At 35.5% G+C, this 15,152-nt stretch overlaps 1 protein-coding gene across 2 annotated transcripts in view; it reads right to left on the bottom strand.

The window, feature by feature from the left end:
* RBM20 (RNA binding motif protein 20) overlaps positions 1 to 15,152 on the bottom strand; it is a 1,470,922-nt gene that overhangs the window by 1,133,368 nt on the left and 322,402 nt on the right. For both annotated transcript variants that reach the window (XM_044055714.1, XM_044055715.1), the window contains exon 2: positions 3,540 to 3,614. In XM_044055714.1, the coding sequence (XP_043911649.1) occupies positions 3,540 to 3,614 (75 nt within the window). The remainder of the gene's footprint in view (positions 1 to 3,539; positions 3,615 to 15,152) is intronic.

The following is a 15,152-nucleotide window of genomic DNA, read 5'->3' as shown; positions in this document are numbered from 1 at the left end:
GAATAATAAAATATGAATTAAGAGCTTTGTCATATGTTTATTCAGCACATTATTTGGCAAAATGACATACTTTAAGCAGTTTACATTATCTTTTCTTTTATCTGTTTATATTTAATATCACTGTGTAGCAGCATCTAGAAAGATAAGGCCAGATTTAAATGTGTTTGACTTTTATTGCTATTAAAATATAATTCTATGCTTCAAACTTTGTTTGAAATAAAAAAAATATTTATGTTGTTATGTCAGCATTATAAAAAGGATAATATGCCAAGTCCAGCCATCGTTACATCTTACTGCAATGTTGGCCATTCCTTGAATCTGTTTAACTATAGGGTTATAGCCAAGAGTCTTGCTTTTGCTACAGACTTGTAATGGCTTTCTCTGCATGAATGTTTTAAAAAAAAAATTGATGTTGTTTAAAAATATCAATATCGTGTTGAAGGTCATTGCAAAGAAGTAACTCCCTTCCCCAAAAATGGTTTAGGAAAGGCTACACACACATTTTTTTGTCCAATGCCATGAGTACAGGAAGGGCAGAAGTTTTTTTGCTTTTGCAATGTAGATTACGTTTCTTTCTCACCTATATATGCCTAAAAAATGTGAAAATTAAATTTTACCTCAGAGTATAGCTTATAATAGCTGCAAAGCGGGACATCAAAAGTTTCAGCTATATGGCTTCTGAATGTCCATGAATTTTTACTTTTTCTTTTTCTTTTCAAGTCTTTGTGGATACATTCAGGCAAATAAAGGCAAACCCCACTAGCTGTTGACATGCATGTTTTGACCTTCTTATGACCTTGTCAATACAGCATAAATGGACTGTTTGTCTATACTTTAGAAACACAGGGTCTTTACATCAAGCTGATATCTATAACCATTAAGATGTCTGCAAAATATCCCAACTAACATCCAAGCCAAAAAGTAAAAAGGTCATACAGACAAACCAATTAGTAAAACTACAAGAAAAATCTAGCCAAGCTAGAGTTTTCACTGTGTGATACCTTAAATGTCTGTGTCAATGTAGTCATAATTAGAACGAAATGGTTTACCATCACAAGGTCGAAGCTGGCTCCATCGAATAGATCATCAACCCACTTCCACGAAACTGAGAATGTCGAATTCTGACATTGTCAAAATATGACTCGCCGTAAACCTCGGAATGAACTTTAACATGGGTCGAGATGGGGTTGAGATTCGTACTTCGAAAATGTCAGGTTCGACATTGTCACCATTCGGCCTCCAGACTTTAACTAAAGTAAGTTCGACCGAACCCACTACAACCTTCTGATTGTCACCCGGCCGAAACATGCATGTCTACAGCTAGTGGGGTTTGACTTTATTGGCCTAAATATTTCCAAAGAGGCTTAAAAAGAAAAAGTAAAAAGTCACGGACATTCAGAAGCCATATAGCTAAGACACTTGATGTCCTTAAGGGGTCTTTTGCATATATCCCATGGGTCTCTATTACAACAGGTTTAAAGTATCACACTGTGAAAACTCTAGATGGCTAGGTTTTTCTTGTAGTTTTTTCCTAAATGGTTTGTCTGTGTGACCTTTATACTTTGGTTTGGATGTTAGTTGGTATATTTTGTAGATACCTTAATGGTTATAGACATCAGCTGCATGTAAATACCCTGTGTTTCTAAAGTATAGCCAAACAGTCCACTTGTGCTCTGCTGACAAGATCATAAGAAGGCCAAGACATGCATATCCACAGGTAGTGGGGTTTGGCTTCATTGGCCTGAATGTATCCACAAAGACTTAAAAAGAAAAAGTAAATAGTCATGGACATTCAGAAGCTGTACAGCCGAAAAACTTGATGTCCTTAAGGGGTCATTTGCACATGTCCCATAGGGGTCTGTTACAGGAGGTTTAAGGTATTACACAGAGAAAACTCTAACTTGGATAGGTTTTTCTTGTAGTTTTTACATAATAGGTGCTGTATATTGTTTCATGTATGCTAACTGGCCAACTGGAAACCAACAAATACTTATTACTGAGGTGCAGATCACAAGGAGGAAAATAAATATAATTTTAGCCAACCCTAATGCTTTTATAACTATATATGTAAGACCTACATTGACAGCTACAGCATGCTTAATGCTGAAGTCAGACTAGAGAGGCAAATGTTCTCCTCCCTGTTTCATGATAATGTAAATAGTCCATCATAAAAGGACGGAAATTGATCCAGGTAGGTTGCTGTGGGTCTTAAAGAAGTTTATTGCATGATCACAGATGACAGTTTATATACAAAGGTGAACTCCATTTTCTAGATCAACTGCAAAAAAGGAGCACAATGACAGAGGATGCAAAGTAAGAATATAATGGCAAAAATGTATTGAATGATCATGCAGAATTACATGAACCCTGAAGTAAGTTCCCCTCCCTCTTTTGGTAAAGAACATGGGTACAGCATAGCTTGACTGCAACCTTGATATAAAAATAAAGGCCAGCAGCAACATAAAGTAATCAGCTCTGAATGAACTTAACATTACCCTTAAAGAGATCTGGATTTGAGTTCCTCGACCTCTGTTTGCATATTGTGTGATTTTACACAGATCATGTAATTATATCCACTGACCTTTGTTCACTTCTAAAATCAAGAACCCACTCCACAGGTTGTTCAGGTGTATTAAATAACTTTATATGAATCAAAAATGTTAATGTATTTCTTATTTATTTGGAATTAATGGTTTATTCATGCATGTATTTCATCCAAGTTGGGGAAATGGCATAACTGTTAAGGTTTTAGTATCACAGACACAAGGTACAGGGTTTGATTCTAATCTCTGGATACTGGCTATGCCTGTAATACTTTGAAGATGGATATCTTAGTATTTACCTATAAAGAATTAGTGTACTTTTCTTTGTATATTATAGGGTGGAATTTAATATGATGTATACTTTCCCTTCCATGAATAGCATGGTCAACAAGGGCAACAAAGTACATTCATTTACTAAATGTCTTCTTCCTTAAATCCCTGTAATTTCTTATCAGGTTCATAAAACAGCACACCCCAGATAAGTATGGTCATGCCACTTATTTGATTTCCATCCAGTCATTACTGCAAAGGAAAATGTCCCTGAAGTTTTCCTAACAACCTCCATCACTAGTTCATAATATATAGTCCTCAGGCACTACTGAACAATACTTCTGGTTGTCGATCTTTTGTATACATAGAAAATGTTATACATAAATATAAACATGACACTTCTCTCAGTCACAAAAGAGTATAGGGTCATGTGGGCTCCACACCCATTGACACTAACACTGTGCATCATAGTCTCTATGAAAATATAATATGCCAAATGTCCTTATTTTTATTTTATAAGAAAAGCATTTGCCTGTAAAGTAAAACTGACTCTCTGGCTTAATCAAACAGCAAGCTGTTTAAATCGGAAAACATTATCCAAAACAGTAAAATATGACTCATTTTATGACAGCCACATGTGGGCAGGGTGAGAGGGGCACATCAGCAACATAAAACGCAAATGCCACAACTGAAATACTTCAAATATCAGCAAACTGAGCAACCAACCTGAACACTTTTGGTTTGCAACCATCAGATGACATTTCCTGGGTGGAACCAGTGAAGGCAGTTTTAGAACCGATTCTAAAAGGAAAACAATAATGTAAATCGGCCTATATTTATTATATAAAAGACCAGGCAGATAGATAATAAAACTTTGTCCTGAAAAATTCATTGTTGCACAGTCATTCCATAGCTAACAAAATAAGTGACTTTCACTAGGCACAAAAATATATGCTTATTTAAAATTGTGGGTCAGAGACCAGGAAATAGTAATAAAAGGGCTTTTGAGTATGCATATAGAAAAATATGGACCTCATACTTAACACTGTAACATCAAAGAAAATGTAATATATTAAGGAATGAAACATAACAGGTGGGTACAACACCACAGTGAAAGTGAGGCACAACATGTAATCATCTCCTTTTCCTATCCTAAATGCTTAGCAACTCAATTAATATCCGAGATCCAAGATATCCCCAAGCGATGTTTGCTATACTATCCAAGAATGGCCAAACAATGATTTGGTCTGCATCACATTCTACTTCAAAACCCACTCTTCTTTATAAAAACAGAGAATTAAAAGATATTATTGCCCAATAAAGTAAAAACGAAAAAGTCAGACTAAAAATGTAAAAGGCAACTGTGAAAGACACCAACACCGTAGGAAAAACAATTTATTGAGCGCTTTCATCCGCCAAATGGCTGGACTTCCTCAGAATACAGAATAGATACTGAACAAGCATTAAATACCCGCCCGATTAGAGTCAATGGTAACCATAGCATATGGATAATGAATACATTGAATAATTGATACTTAATACATAAAAAGAAATTACCTGAATGATTATAAAATATATATGGAGATAAGAAACATATACATAGTAAACACTATACATATAAATACTTCTTTGAGCCATAAAAAAATGTATATGTATAAAAAAATCTATCTATATATATGAGAATGTGTATAAAAACCATAAATATGCATATAAATACATCAATAAACAATACATCTAGACCTGTAATATATAAAAAAATATGTATAACAAAAATGTATATACCATACTAAATAGCAAGCATGGATTTGAGCTTAAGGAGACTAGCAATCGAAATGACATCATTGAGACCTGGAGAACGTGTAGCATTACACCTAAGCTGCCATCTGAGCTCCAGGAATTCAAGGAAAATGTCATGGGGACCACCTCTAGGATCGACATCAACATTATCTAAAACAGAAAATTTAAAAGAATGCAAAGGAAATTTTGTTGGTGGATAACAAAGCAGAATCAACAGTATTAGCAACTTGGACTCGAGATATACCAAGAAGGGGGGGGGGGTATAAAACCCAGATGATCTCTTCCTTGTGACTTCAGTGAAAATTTCAGTTAAGAAATCCACAGGATAGCCCCTCCTCAAAAACATGTCAAATAACTTGTTGCATTCCTCTGTAAATAAACATTTTTGACTGACCATCCTGGCCAATCTGACACATTGGCCTTTAACTATGGCCTTCTTTTGATGGATAGGATGCCAACTCTGGAAATGCAGGTAAGAATTTGAAAAAGAAGGTTTCCTATATAAAGTGGAAACAAAATTACCTGATTCCCTGTTCTTAAAAAGAGTGACATCCAAAAAATTAACTTGTGTGGCATCCACTGACATTGTGAACCTTAAAAAACCTGTAGAAGAATTGATATATTCAAAAAAAGCTTCAAGTCTTTCCTTAGTGTCAACCCAAAAAATAATAATGTCATCAATAAAGCGTTTATATAAACACCAACTATCCTTGAACTCAGAAGTAAAAATATAATTAGTTTCCCAAAAAGCCATAACTGTGTTGGCAAATACACAAGCAGCACCCATGGCAACACCCTGGGTTTGCTTGAATAAATGGCCCTCAACACTAATAAAATTATTTTGCAAAACTAAATCCATGAGACTACTAAGAACCAAACTTTTGTAGTGTCCAAGAATAGGCACTAGAAACTGGAAAAACCAATCGATACCAGTGTCATGTAGGATGCTGGAATATAAATCTTTGACGTCAATGCAAACAAAGAAAATATAATCTCTGTATAAACCATCATTGACTTTAGATAAAAAAATCCCATGAATCCTTTAATAAGGCAGGATAATTGTTAAATACAGTCTTAGTCTCCTGATCAATATATTTGGTAATAAAAAATGTCTTGGACCCTTTGGCATCAACTATTTGCCTCAGTGGGGGATCCTCAAGGCATTTGTGAACCTTGCGGAGGCCAAAAATAGTGGGTGTTCTGGGAAAATTGACCTTGAAATAGTCCATTTCACTAAGTGAAACTTGATTATTTTATATGTTTGCATTGACGTCAAAGATTTATATTCCAGCATCCCACATGACACTGGTATCGATTGTTTTTTCCAATTTCTAGTGCCTATTCTTGGACAGGACAAAAGTTTGGTTCTTAGCAGTCTCATGGATTTAGTTTTGCAAAATAATTTTATTAGTTTTGAGGGCCATTTATTCAAGCAAACCCAGGGTGTTGCCATGGGTGCTGCTTGTGCTCTGGTTTTTGCCAACACAGTTACGGCTTTTTGGGAAACTAATTATATTTTTACTTCTGAGTTCAAGGATAGTTGGTGTTTATATAAACGCTTTATTGATGGCATTCTTATTTTTTGGGTTGACACTAAGGAAAGACTTGAAGCTTTTTTTGAATATATCAATTCTTCTTCAGGTTTTTTAAGGTTCACAATGTCAGTGGATGCCACACAAGTTAATTTTTTGGATGTCACTCTTTTTAAGAACAGGGAATCAGGTAATTTTGTTTCCACTTTATATAGGAAACCTACTTTTTTCAAATTCTTACCTGCATTTCCAGAGTTGGCATCCTATCCATCAAAAGAAGGCCATAGTTAAAGGCCAATGTGTCAGATTGACCAGGATGGTCATGGTCAATCAAGAATGTTTATTTACAGAGGAATGCAACAAGTTATTTGACATGTTTTTGAGGAGGGGCTATCCTATGGATTTCCTAACTGAAATTTTCACTGAAGTCACAAGGAAGAGATCATCTGGGTTTTATACCCCGCTTCTTGGTAAATATCTAGTCCAAGTTGCTAATACTGTTGATTCTGCTTTGTTATCCACCAACATGGTTCATGGGAAGGCCTTGATTTTGCCATTTAATTTACAATACAGGGAAATTAAGTACACTATTAAAAAAATGTGGGAGATTTTTAGATGTGACAAGAACATTTTCAATAACATTGGTGATAGACCGCTTGTGGTTTATCAAAAAGACACCTGTTTCAAAACCATGATAGAAAGAATTGTGTCTAATTCACATATAGGGAGAGTTAACAAATGTGGTCACTGTTCTCAGTGTAAGTTCATTCTTGAGGGTACTGAATGTTTTGTTTCTGTTTGTGGTAAAATCAAGCACAAGAAGAGATTCAATTGTGATAGTAAGGGCATTGTTTATGTTGCTTTGTGTCAACAGTGTACTTGTTTTTACATTGGCAAAACCATTAGACAGTTTAGGTATAGGATTTACCAACATTTTTATGACATTAGTAAAAAGGATGAGCGGAATGCCCTTTATAGACACATCAAAAGATTTCCTTTGCATTCTTTTAAATTTTCTGTTTTAGATAATGTTGATGTCAATCCTAGAGGTGGTCCCCGTGACATTTTTCTTGAATTCCTGGAGCTCAGATGGCAGCTTAGGTGTAATGCTGCATGTTCTCCAGGTCTCAATGATGTCATTTCCATTGCTAGTCTCCTTAAGCTCAAATCCATGCTTGCTATTTAGTATGGTATATACATTTTTGTTATACATATTTTTTTATATATTACAGGTCTAGATGTATTGTTTATTGATGTATTTATATGCATATTTATGGTTTTTATACACATTCTCATATATATAGATAGATTTTTTATACATATGCATTTTTTATGGCTCAAAGAAGTATTTATATGTATAGTGTTTACTATATATATATATATATATATATATATATATATATATATATATATATATATATGTTTCTTATCTCCATATATATTTTATAATCATTCAGGTAATTTCTTTTTATGTATTAAGTATCAATTATTCAATGTATTCATTATCCAGGTGCTATGGTTACCATTGACTCTAATTGGGCAGGAATTTAATACTTGTTCAGTGTCTAGCCTGTATTCTGAGGAAGTCCAGCCATTTGGCGGATGAAAGTGCTCAATAAATTGTTTTTCCTACGGTGTTGGTGTCTTTCACAGTTGCTTTTTACATTTATTGTCCAATAAAGTAAATATTTGAACATCATCCAAAACAGTCTATGTCTGACATGTATCTGGGTGGCAAAGTGATGCAGCAGTTAACTTTGTTGCCTCAAAGCAAGAGGTTCTCTGGTTTGATTCTTGACTGGGATGCCTTCTATGTGGAGTGCACATGTCCTCCCTACATTCTTGTGGGTTTCCTCCAGGTGCACCAGTTTCCTCCCACATTCCAAAGACGTGACTGAAGCATTTCTCCCTGGGCTTCTGCCAAAAATGGGCTCTGTCCCAGTCGGACTTTCCTGATAAACAAATGATAAATAAAAAAAAAGTGTCTCCTACTTTTCACATAGCAACGAATGACTATCCTTTTGCCATCAAATAAACAATGTAAATGTGTATGTGATCATGTGGAGTTCCACAATAAGAGACAACTGCATAATACGTAGAGTTCCACAATAAGACACAACTGCACAGTTTCAGTGTTTGAAAAGAAAATATTGGAATCACAATGCAGTGGTCAGATATTAGAATGCTGACCCACAGCGTGCCATATTTATGCCTGGCACCTTCACTTCCCTTGGACATATCTGTCAGAGATGTCACTTCTTCCTTACCAAATGCTTTATGACATGCCTAACCTTTGCAGCTCTTAAGAGTCAGAAGAGCAGAAAGGACATCTTATATCCTGAGTAGACCTAGCTGCTTCAACTGCCACTTGGGAAAAGCAGGGAGTGTAAAGGACCCTAACCCATTAAGGCTCCTGAGGTTTACCAAGTGTAAAGAAAAGAGGCTTGTGCCTATTTGGTCCTCCACCTCCTACCCAAGTAGCCCTTAATGAAACTGTATGTCATTTGAACCAGCAAATGGTCACATTGTGCCACTGGGCTAGCTGTATTAGTGGTTGTTATTCTTCCACCTTTCCTACTGCCTGCTTTGAATGTCAGCCCAGACTCATGTAGAGCACTGTTCACAATGTTAGCATATTATGGATATGCTAAGCTGTTCACATACTGCAAACGTCACTGCTGATAGTTTTTGAAGGCTTGTATACAAGGGTTTCCAGATTTCATTGCAGGGGTGTCCAACAGATTGCCCTAAGGCCACAATCCATCCCACCAAAGCATTTTATCCGCCCCTTGGTATGTCCTGAAACAAAATGTTTTGAATGGACAGATACATGTTAGACATGGTAATGCATGGCCCCTCCCAAATCTCACCAAGTAAGGTGAGTGACCCCCTGAACTGTACAGTAAGCCCTTGAGCAATAGAATTTCTTTCCTTTTATCTCCAGAGCTACTATGCACAAGTGTAACATATTGCCAATATGCTTGACTACAAATAAAAGTAACATATGAACAATGGTATTTTTAGTTGTGGTATTTATAAAAAGATTTTTGAACATGTCAACCATTTAGTATATTTCAGGGAAAGAAAATCCTACACAAACTGAAAGTACAAGGATGTAATGTTTGCTGCGAGTCTTTTAGTCCATCACTTCATTGCATGACTGTTTAAATGCTACCATGCGGCTCAGAGGTGTGTTCTCCTGCTGTATAAGTAATGGCTAAGGAAGGGAACAGTATGCTTTTAAACTGTGCTCTTGAGCTGAAGGATTTGTGCTAGCCTTTGGAAGAGCTAACATACTAATCATGAACATCCAGAATCACATTCTTAATATCCAGTGTATAGAGACATTACCTGATCAAGCACCCCTCAACTCTTTCTACAATATATTCAAAGTGCCTCTTTAGGCTGAGAAACCACTAATTTTCATGTCGTTTTTCTAAACGCTCCAACCCCTGGGTTAAATCTACATGTTTTTTTACATTTCCTCAGCGCCTGACAGACTCGACTTAATCACAGCACTCATCTGCACAGCTTGTTCGCATACACACTGCATGCAATCAATGTGAGCAAGGCACCCGTCATCTTAACTGTTTTAATCTGCAATTTTAAGTTAAAGTAACACATTGGACCCTACTTAAATAATGATCAGTCTGTCATGCAGCAGTTTTCTGTGTTTTCCCATATTACATGTTGCTTTCCATATAGTCCAAACCTTGAAAAACCCTGCACTCCTTACTTATTTGATTTTGGTATCAAAAATGAAAAGTATCCTCATTCTTATATGTTTTAAATGCACTGCATGTAATCATGTGAACGTTACTGATGTGTTTTACATTCACAGACAGGAAAAAGGTAAAACTTTAAAGGTTATCCATGTGGTTTTACATAGGAGATGGTATACATAGCTACATTTGAGTGTTTATGTTCATATGTAAGGATGACTTGAGTGCACATTGCATCAGTATATACTGGAATTTAAAAACAATATATAGACTCTAAATAACTCTGTTGCTAAACATAAGCATTATGCAATGAGCATTGTAATTTCAAATTTCAAATACCGGAAGAAATAAGACCTGGTAAGCATGGAGGTGACTATAGACATGTATTACTTATACAATAATTAAATAAATGACAACTGCCACCAAGGGTTTTAGTATAAAGTAGAAAATATTAAACCTGATTTAAGCATGAGAAGAAAAAGAAATTAAAGAGCTGATCTCATTTTAGTATACGTGCTTGGTATTTTAAATGTTAGCTATTGTTTATACAACATAGTACATTTTTTAAAATGACATGATTGATCAATAAATGCTGCCTTAATTAAGCTGTTTTAGCTGCTGCGAAAAACTGTGTTGCTTGCGCACTTGCTTTATTATTTTAAACAACTTTGCAATTTTCTAAGTATATATTGTAAATTATAAGCAAATTGTGTATAGGTTTAATTTTTGATATTTATAATTGTTTCGTTATGATATTATACAGACACAGAATTGATGTAAATAACAGCAGCGTTATTTTGGATCAGCTATTACCCAATTCTAAATGTAAGTGTGTGTTGGATAACCAAAATGATGAAGGAACTACAGTGAAAAAAAAAATGACAATGCAGTTGTATTGTCTAGTCATCAACTCTGAAAGAGGTTATTTTTATTGAGGCATTTATTATGTCAGAAACATCCAGTTGTATATAACCACAAATTGAAGTGGTAACCATCTGAGAATTTTAAGGCAGCCTATTCATGGACCAGACATGACAGTTTTGGTCCAGATTCTAAACCAAACAAATTAAGTAGTTCTGCAGAGATTCTTGTCTGTTCTGCAATGTTACCATAAATATAAAATTCAGCTTCACCCCCAGACTGCTATTGCACATGTTGCACAGTGCTGACACATCAGAGCCATAATCCCATGGACTATATGCTATACCAAGAAGAGGTAAATAGATTCACAAATATACAAAAGAAACAACACTGAGTCCACAGAATATTGTAACCTATTCTGCAACCCACTGTCGGATAACTAGCAGAGAGGAGTATCGGATAGCTAGCAGAGAGGACTGTCAGATAGCTAGCAGAGAGGACTAAAGCTCTGAGCTATTAATGAGCTGCTTCCTGTCTCTGTGGTACAGGGTTTGATTCTTTCCACATTCATTTACCTACTGTGTGACTATCAGCTAGTCCCTTTACCAGACAATGCTCCTCTATTTTCCATGAAAATGGACAATTTGTTCAGTGGACTTGTCTGGTCAACAGTCAGTTAATATAAATAAACAAAACTAATGACATATTGCTATACCTGGTGATGGTTGAAATGTTTTTCTACACCAAAATGCAGAATCAAAGAGCTTTAAGGCTTCCGGCTCGCTCTCTCTTCTCTGTATTTCATTCCCTTTTACTACTGAAATACAGAGCATTTAAAGAGCCTCTATTATTTAATACGCCGTTCTTAGACAGCACCTTGGTGACATGAACAGAAGAGGACATTTGGCCTCAAAAACTTTATATCAACCATACCATGTAACATGACTACTTCACATCTCAAAGACTAATACTTACGGAAAAATTTCCCTGTATAAATTAAACTCAGCTCATCAATCCATACTTTTGAAATTAAAACGGATGACTTTCAACTTACACTGTTATGGATGAACTACTACTTGATTTCAATATTTATGAAAATAATTGAATCTGAAAGTTTGGTTTCATAGAAATAATAGTACTGCAGATGAAAGTGAGATTGTTTAATCTTTAATTCCTAAAATGTCTGGATTTACACCTGTACTACACCCCACTGCCAAACTATTTTCTAACTTTTAAACTATTTTCTAACTTGTATGAGCAAAATATATACATTCTCTGTGGATGAATAAATGTCAAAGATATGACAACCTAATGAAATTGAAATGTGCAGCTAGGTCTTACTAACCTACAGTGCTGTTTTAATATTGTCAGTTAGCAAGTAAACAAATGTGGTATGAAAGTTTTTATGAACAAGGAATAATCTAGAATACCATGTTTTACATGCTCCCTGAGCAAATACTTATAAAGAGGGGAATGTGATGCATGTATTTTTTATGAAGCAGGAATAATTGTTCCTTATGTATACGTGATATTGAAAACACAAAAGATAACTCGTACATGACTGGTAGACAACAGGCAGTACTATGGCAGGGTAAACTCTCCAATCAGCTACCTCTCACACTCGGTGCCCCTCAAGGCTCCATACTTGAACTGCTACTCTTCTCTATTTTTATCAACAATCTTCACACTGCTATCCCTAAAGCTACCTGTATTCAATATGCAGAAGATTCCACATCCGAACTGCAAATCTTAACCCAAAATACATTTAACACCATTGAGAAATGGCTCACCAGCCAACGCCTACTAATGAACCCCAATAAAACTAAACTTCTACTCTTCACCCCCACTGTAGATCTTCTAGGGTTTCTCATAGACAACAATCTCAAATTTGACCTACAGGTCAACAAAACCATACAGACTCTCAGTAAGAAGCTAGGATCACTGTATAAAAACAAGACACTTTTAACCCCACTGGCTAGCACTGCAATCGCCCCATCACGCACTTTTATATGCCTCGGCTGTACTCTCAAACCTCAACAAAACCAAGCTAAGTAAGCTATCCCATAGCTACAACCATATTGCCAGATATACCACTGGCTCCACCTATAGAACCCACCACTGCCAGAACCTGAAACAACTAGAGTGGCTAGAACTGCCCAGCTTAATACAATTCAATCAACTCTTAATAGCACACAAAGTTCTGTACCACCCCAAGGATACCCCCTCACTAATAAATATTATCAAGCCATATCACAACCTAAAATCCCTATGGTAAGCCGATAAATTACTGGTCCAAACCCACAAAGCTAATAACTCAGCTGGTGAATCCCTGTTCGCCAACTTTGTTGGCAAAACCTGGAACTCGTTGCCAAACTATATAACTTTACAATCCACCAAAAGTTTCTTCAAAAAAAACCTCAAACACCATCTCAAAGTGAACTGGCTATGCCCATGCACCAACCCTTACTAAGCTATAAATTGATAGCATAACCAGTAATTATCATTACATGTAACTACGCCACCTAGATATGTATCCAAACTAACTTGTAACAGTGTCTGTCCATAAGAATTGTGAACTCCCTATTAGGGAACACTACATATCCAATGTATATAATGTAAATAATCACTCTGTTTTCATATATTCTATTAGTTTTGCTTAATTTCATGTGTAAACAATTTATGTTTTGTCTATGTGGAGTTTTGTATTTCAACTTCTTGTATAATCAATGTATGTTTTTGTCTGTGTGGAGCTTTTCTCCCTGCGCCTCCGCTGAAAATGGATATGTATCCAGTCGGACTATCCCGGTAAACAAATGTAAAATAAATAAATTTTAGACCAAAAATTTAATCCAAAAGGCATGTTACTGAAACAGTTAGTAATTTCCTGAACTTTGTCCTTTAATGTTTGACATTTGATATCAGCACTCTTTATACTATAATTGAACATGCTAACGGTGGGGCTAACAAGTCTTGAATATATGCTTGTAATATTTTCTCCTTTTGGTAGCACATTTATTTAATTATGTCTTTTGTTGTATGAATCCATTCTGTTCAGTAACGTTTCAATGTGGCAGTCAATTATGTATTCAGAAAAAAGGTATCAACAATGTCTGCATCATACTCATGTGCATGTTTTATGTATAAGGAACATAAAACTTTGTTTAATCCTGAAATGTTTAATTATGATTTAGCTCCTAGCAAATTTACTGACAAAGGCATTTTATAGTATGTGGTAATAATGCAAATGTGGATGAATCTACAGATTTTCTGCAGGACAGGTATGCACTGCTTAACATCACGAATAATAAAAGGGTTCCTATTAAATGATCGAAGACGCATTCTTTCGAATGCGTCTTGATCGAACTTAAAAGCACGAAAAGGCAAAATAGCGAAACAGCACATAAACAAATTCTTTCCCTGGGAAAGAAATTGCTTGGCTGCTTCCGTTACTTTGCCATTTTCGTCAATGTAGTGCGATCTCAGATTTGGTATATTTAAGTGGGGGGGGTGTGGGGGATGTAATGTTTAATTTTTTTTTTTTTTTTTGCGGAACAGTGATTTTGCTTACATGGGTTTGATAAATCATCATTCGCTATTTTAAGCGTTCGATGATTTAACATAGACTCTAATAAAAGCGCTAAAGCAGTGACCTTTCTGGATAAAAGTTGAGTGCAGACTATTTATAAAAAAGTTTATGCAAACAAAACATTGAGGTATTTCAAAAAAGAAAACAGTGGGCCCGACAAATAATGATAAAACAAAATAAAATAAAACTCAGCATGAGCAGAAAATATTGAGCAATTACTTATTTAAAAAACAAGTAAATCACCTTCACTTCTAAACTAACACTGAGATTACTTCACAACAACATATAAAATAACATTCCAACTTTTTAAAAGTCATCAAAAAGGTCATATGACAAAACACAGCAATCAGAATCCACTATCTCTGTTATATGAATATTCATAAAATATTAAATGACCAAATCACAAATAGAGGTCTTTGATGAAAAAATTATTAAATTATTATTTTAATATTTACAGAGCCTATGGTTCAAGAAATCTACAAAGCCCTGTTGGACTGTTTAGCCTGTCTTTAACTTGTTTCAAATAAAATTCCATGCTATTAATTACAGGGGCAAACTCAAAAGGTTTGTTTTTATCAGTTTGCCTTTATATTACCGATATGCACAAGTTCGATCTCAAGAAGGTCGAAAGTGCATTTTCAAAATCACAGAATGTCGGAAAAAATGGTCCGAATTTGCAATGAGCGAATGCACATTGGTATTCGCTTATTGCAGATTCGGAATTTCAGGTGCAGATCGCACTCCAGCGGGGATTGGAAAATGAACCCTTTCCCTCACTGTAGTGCGATCTCGGAGTTAGTATATTAAAGTAGGGAGGGTTCAGGGGGCTTACCCCCCTGCA

Source organism: Protopterus annectens, chromosome 14.part0 (assembly GCF_019279795.1).
Source record: "Protopterus annectens isolate FY-2018-M chromosome 14.part0, PAN1.0, whole genome shotgun sequence".
NCBI lineage: Eukaryota > Metazoa > Chordata > Ceratodontiformes > Protopteridae > Protopterus > Protopterus annectens.
Note: the sequence above shows the minus strand (reverse complement) of the source record. Positions and strands in the feature narration are given on the sequence as shown.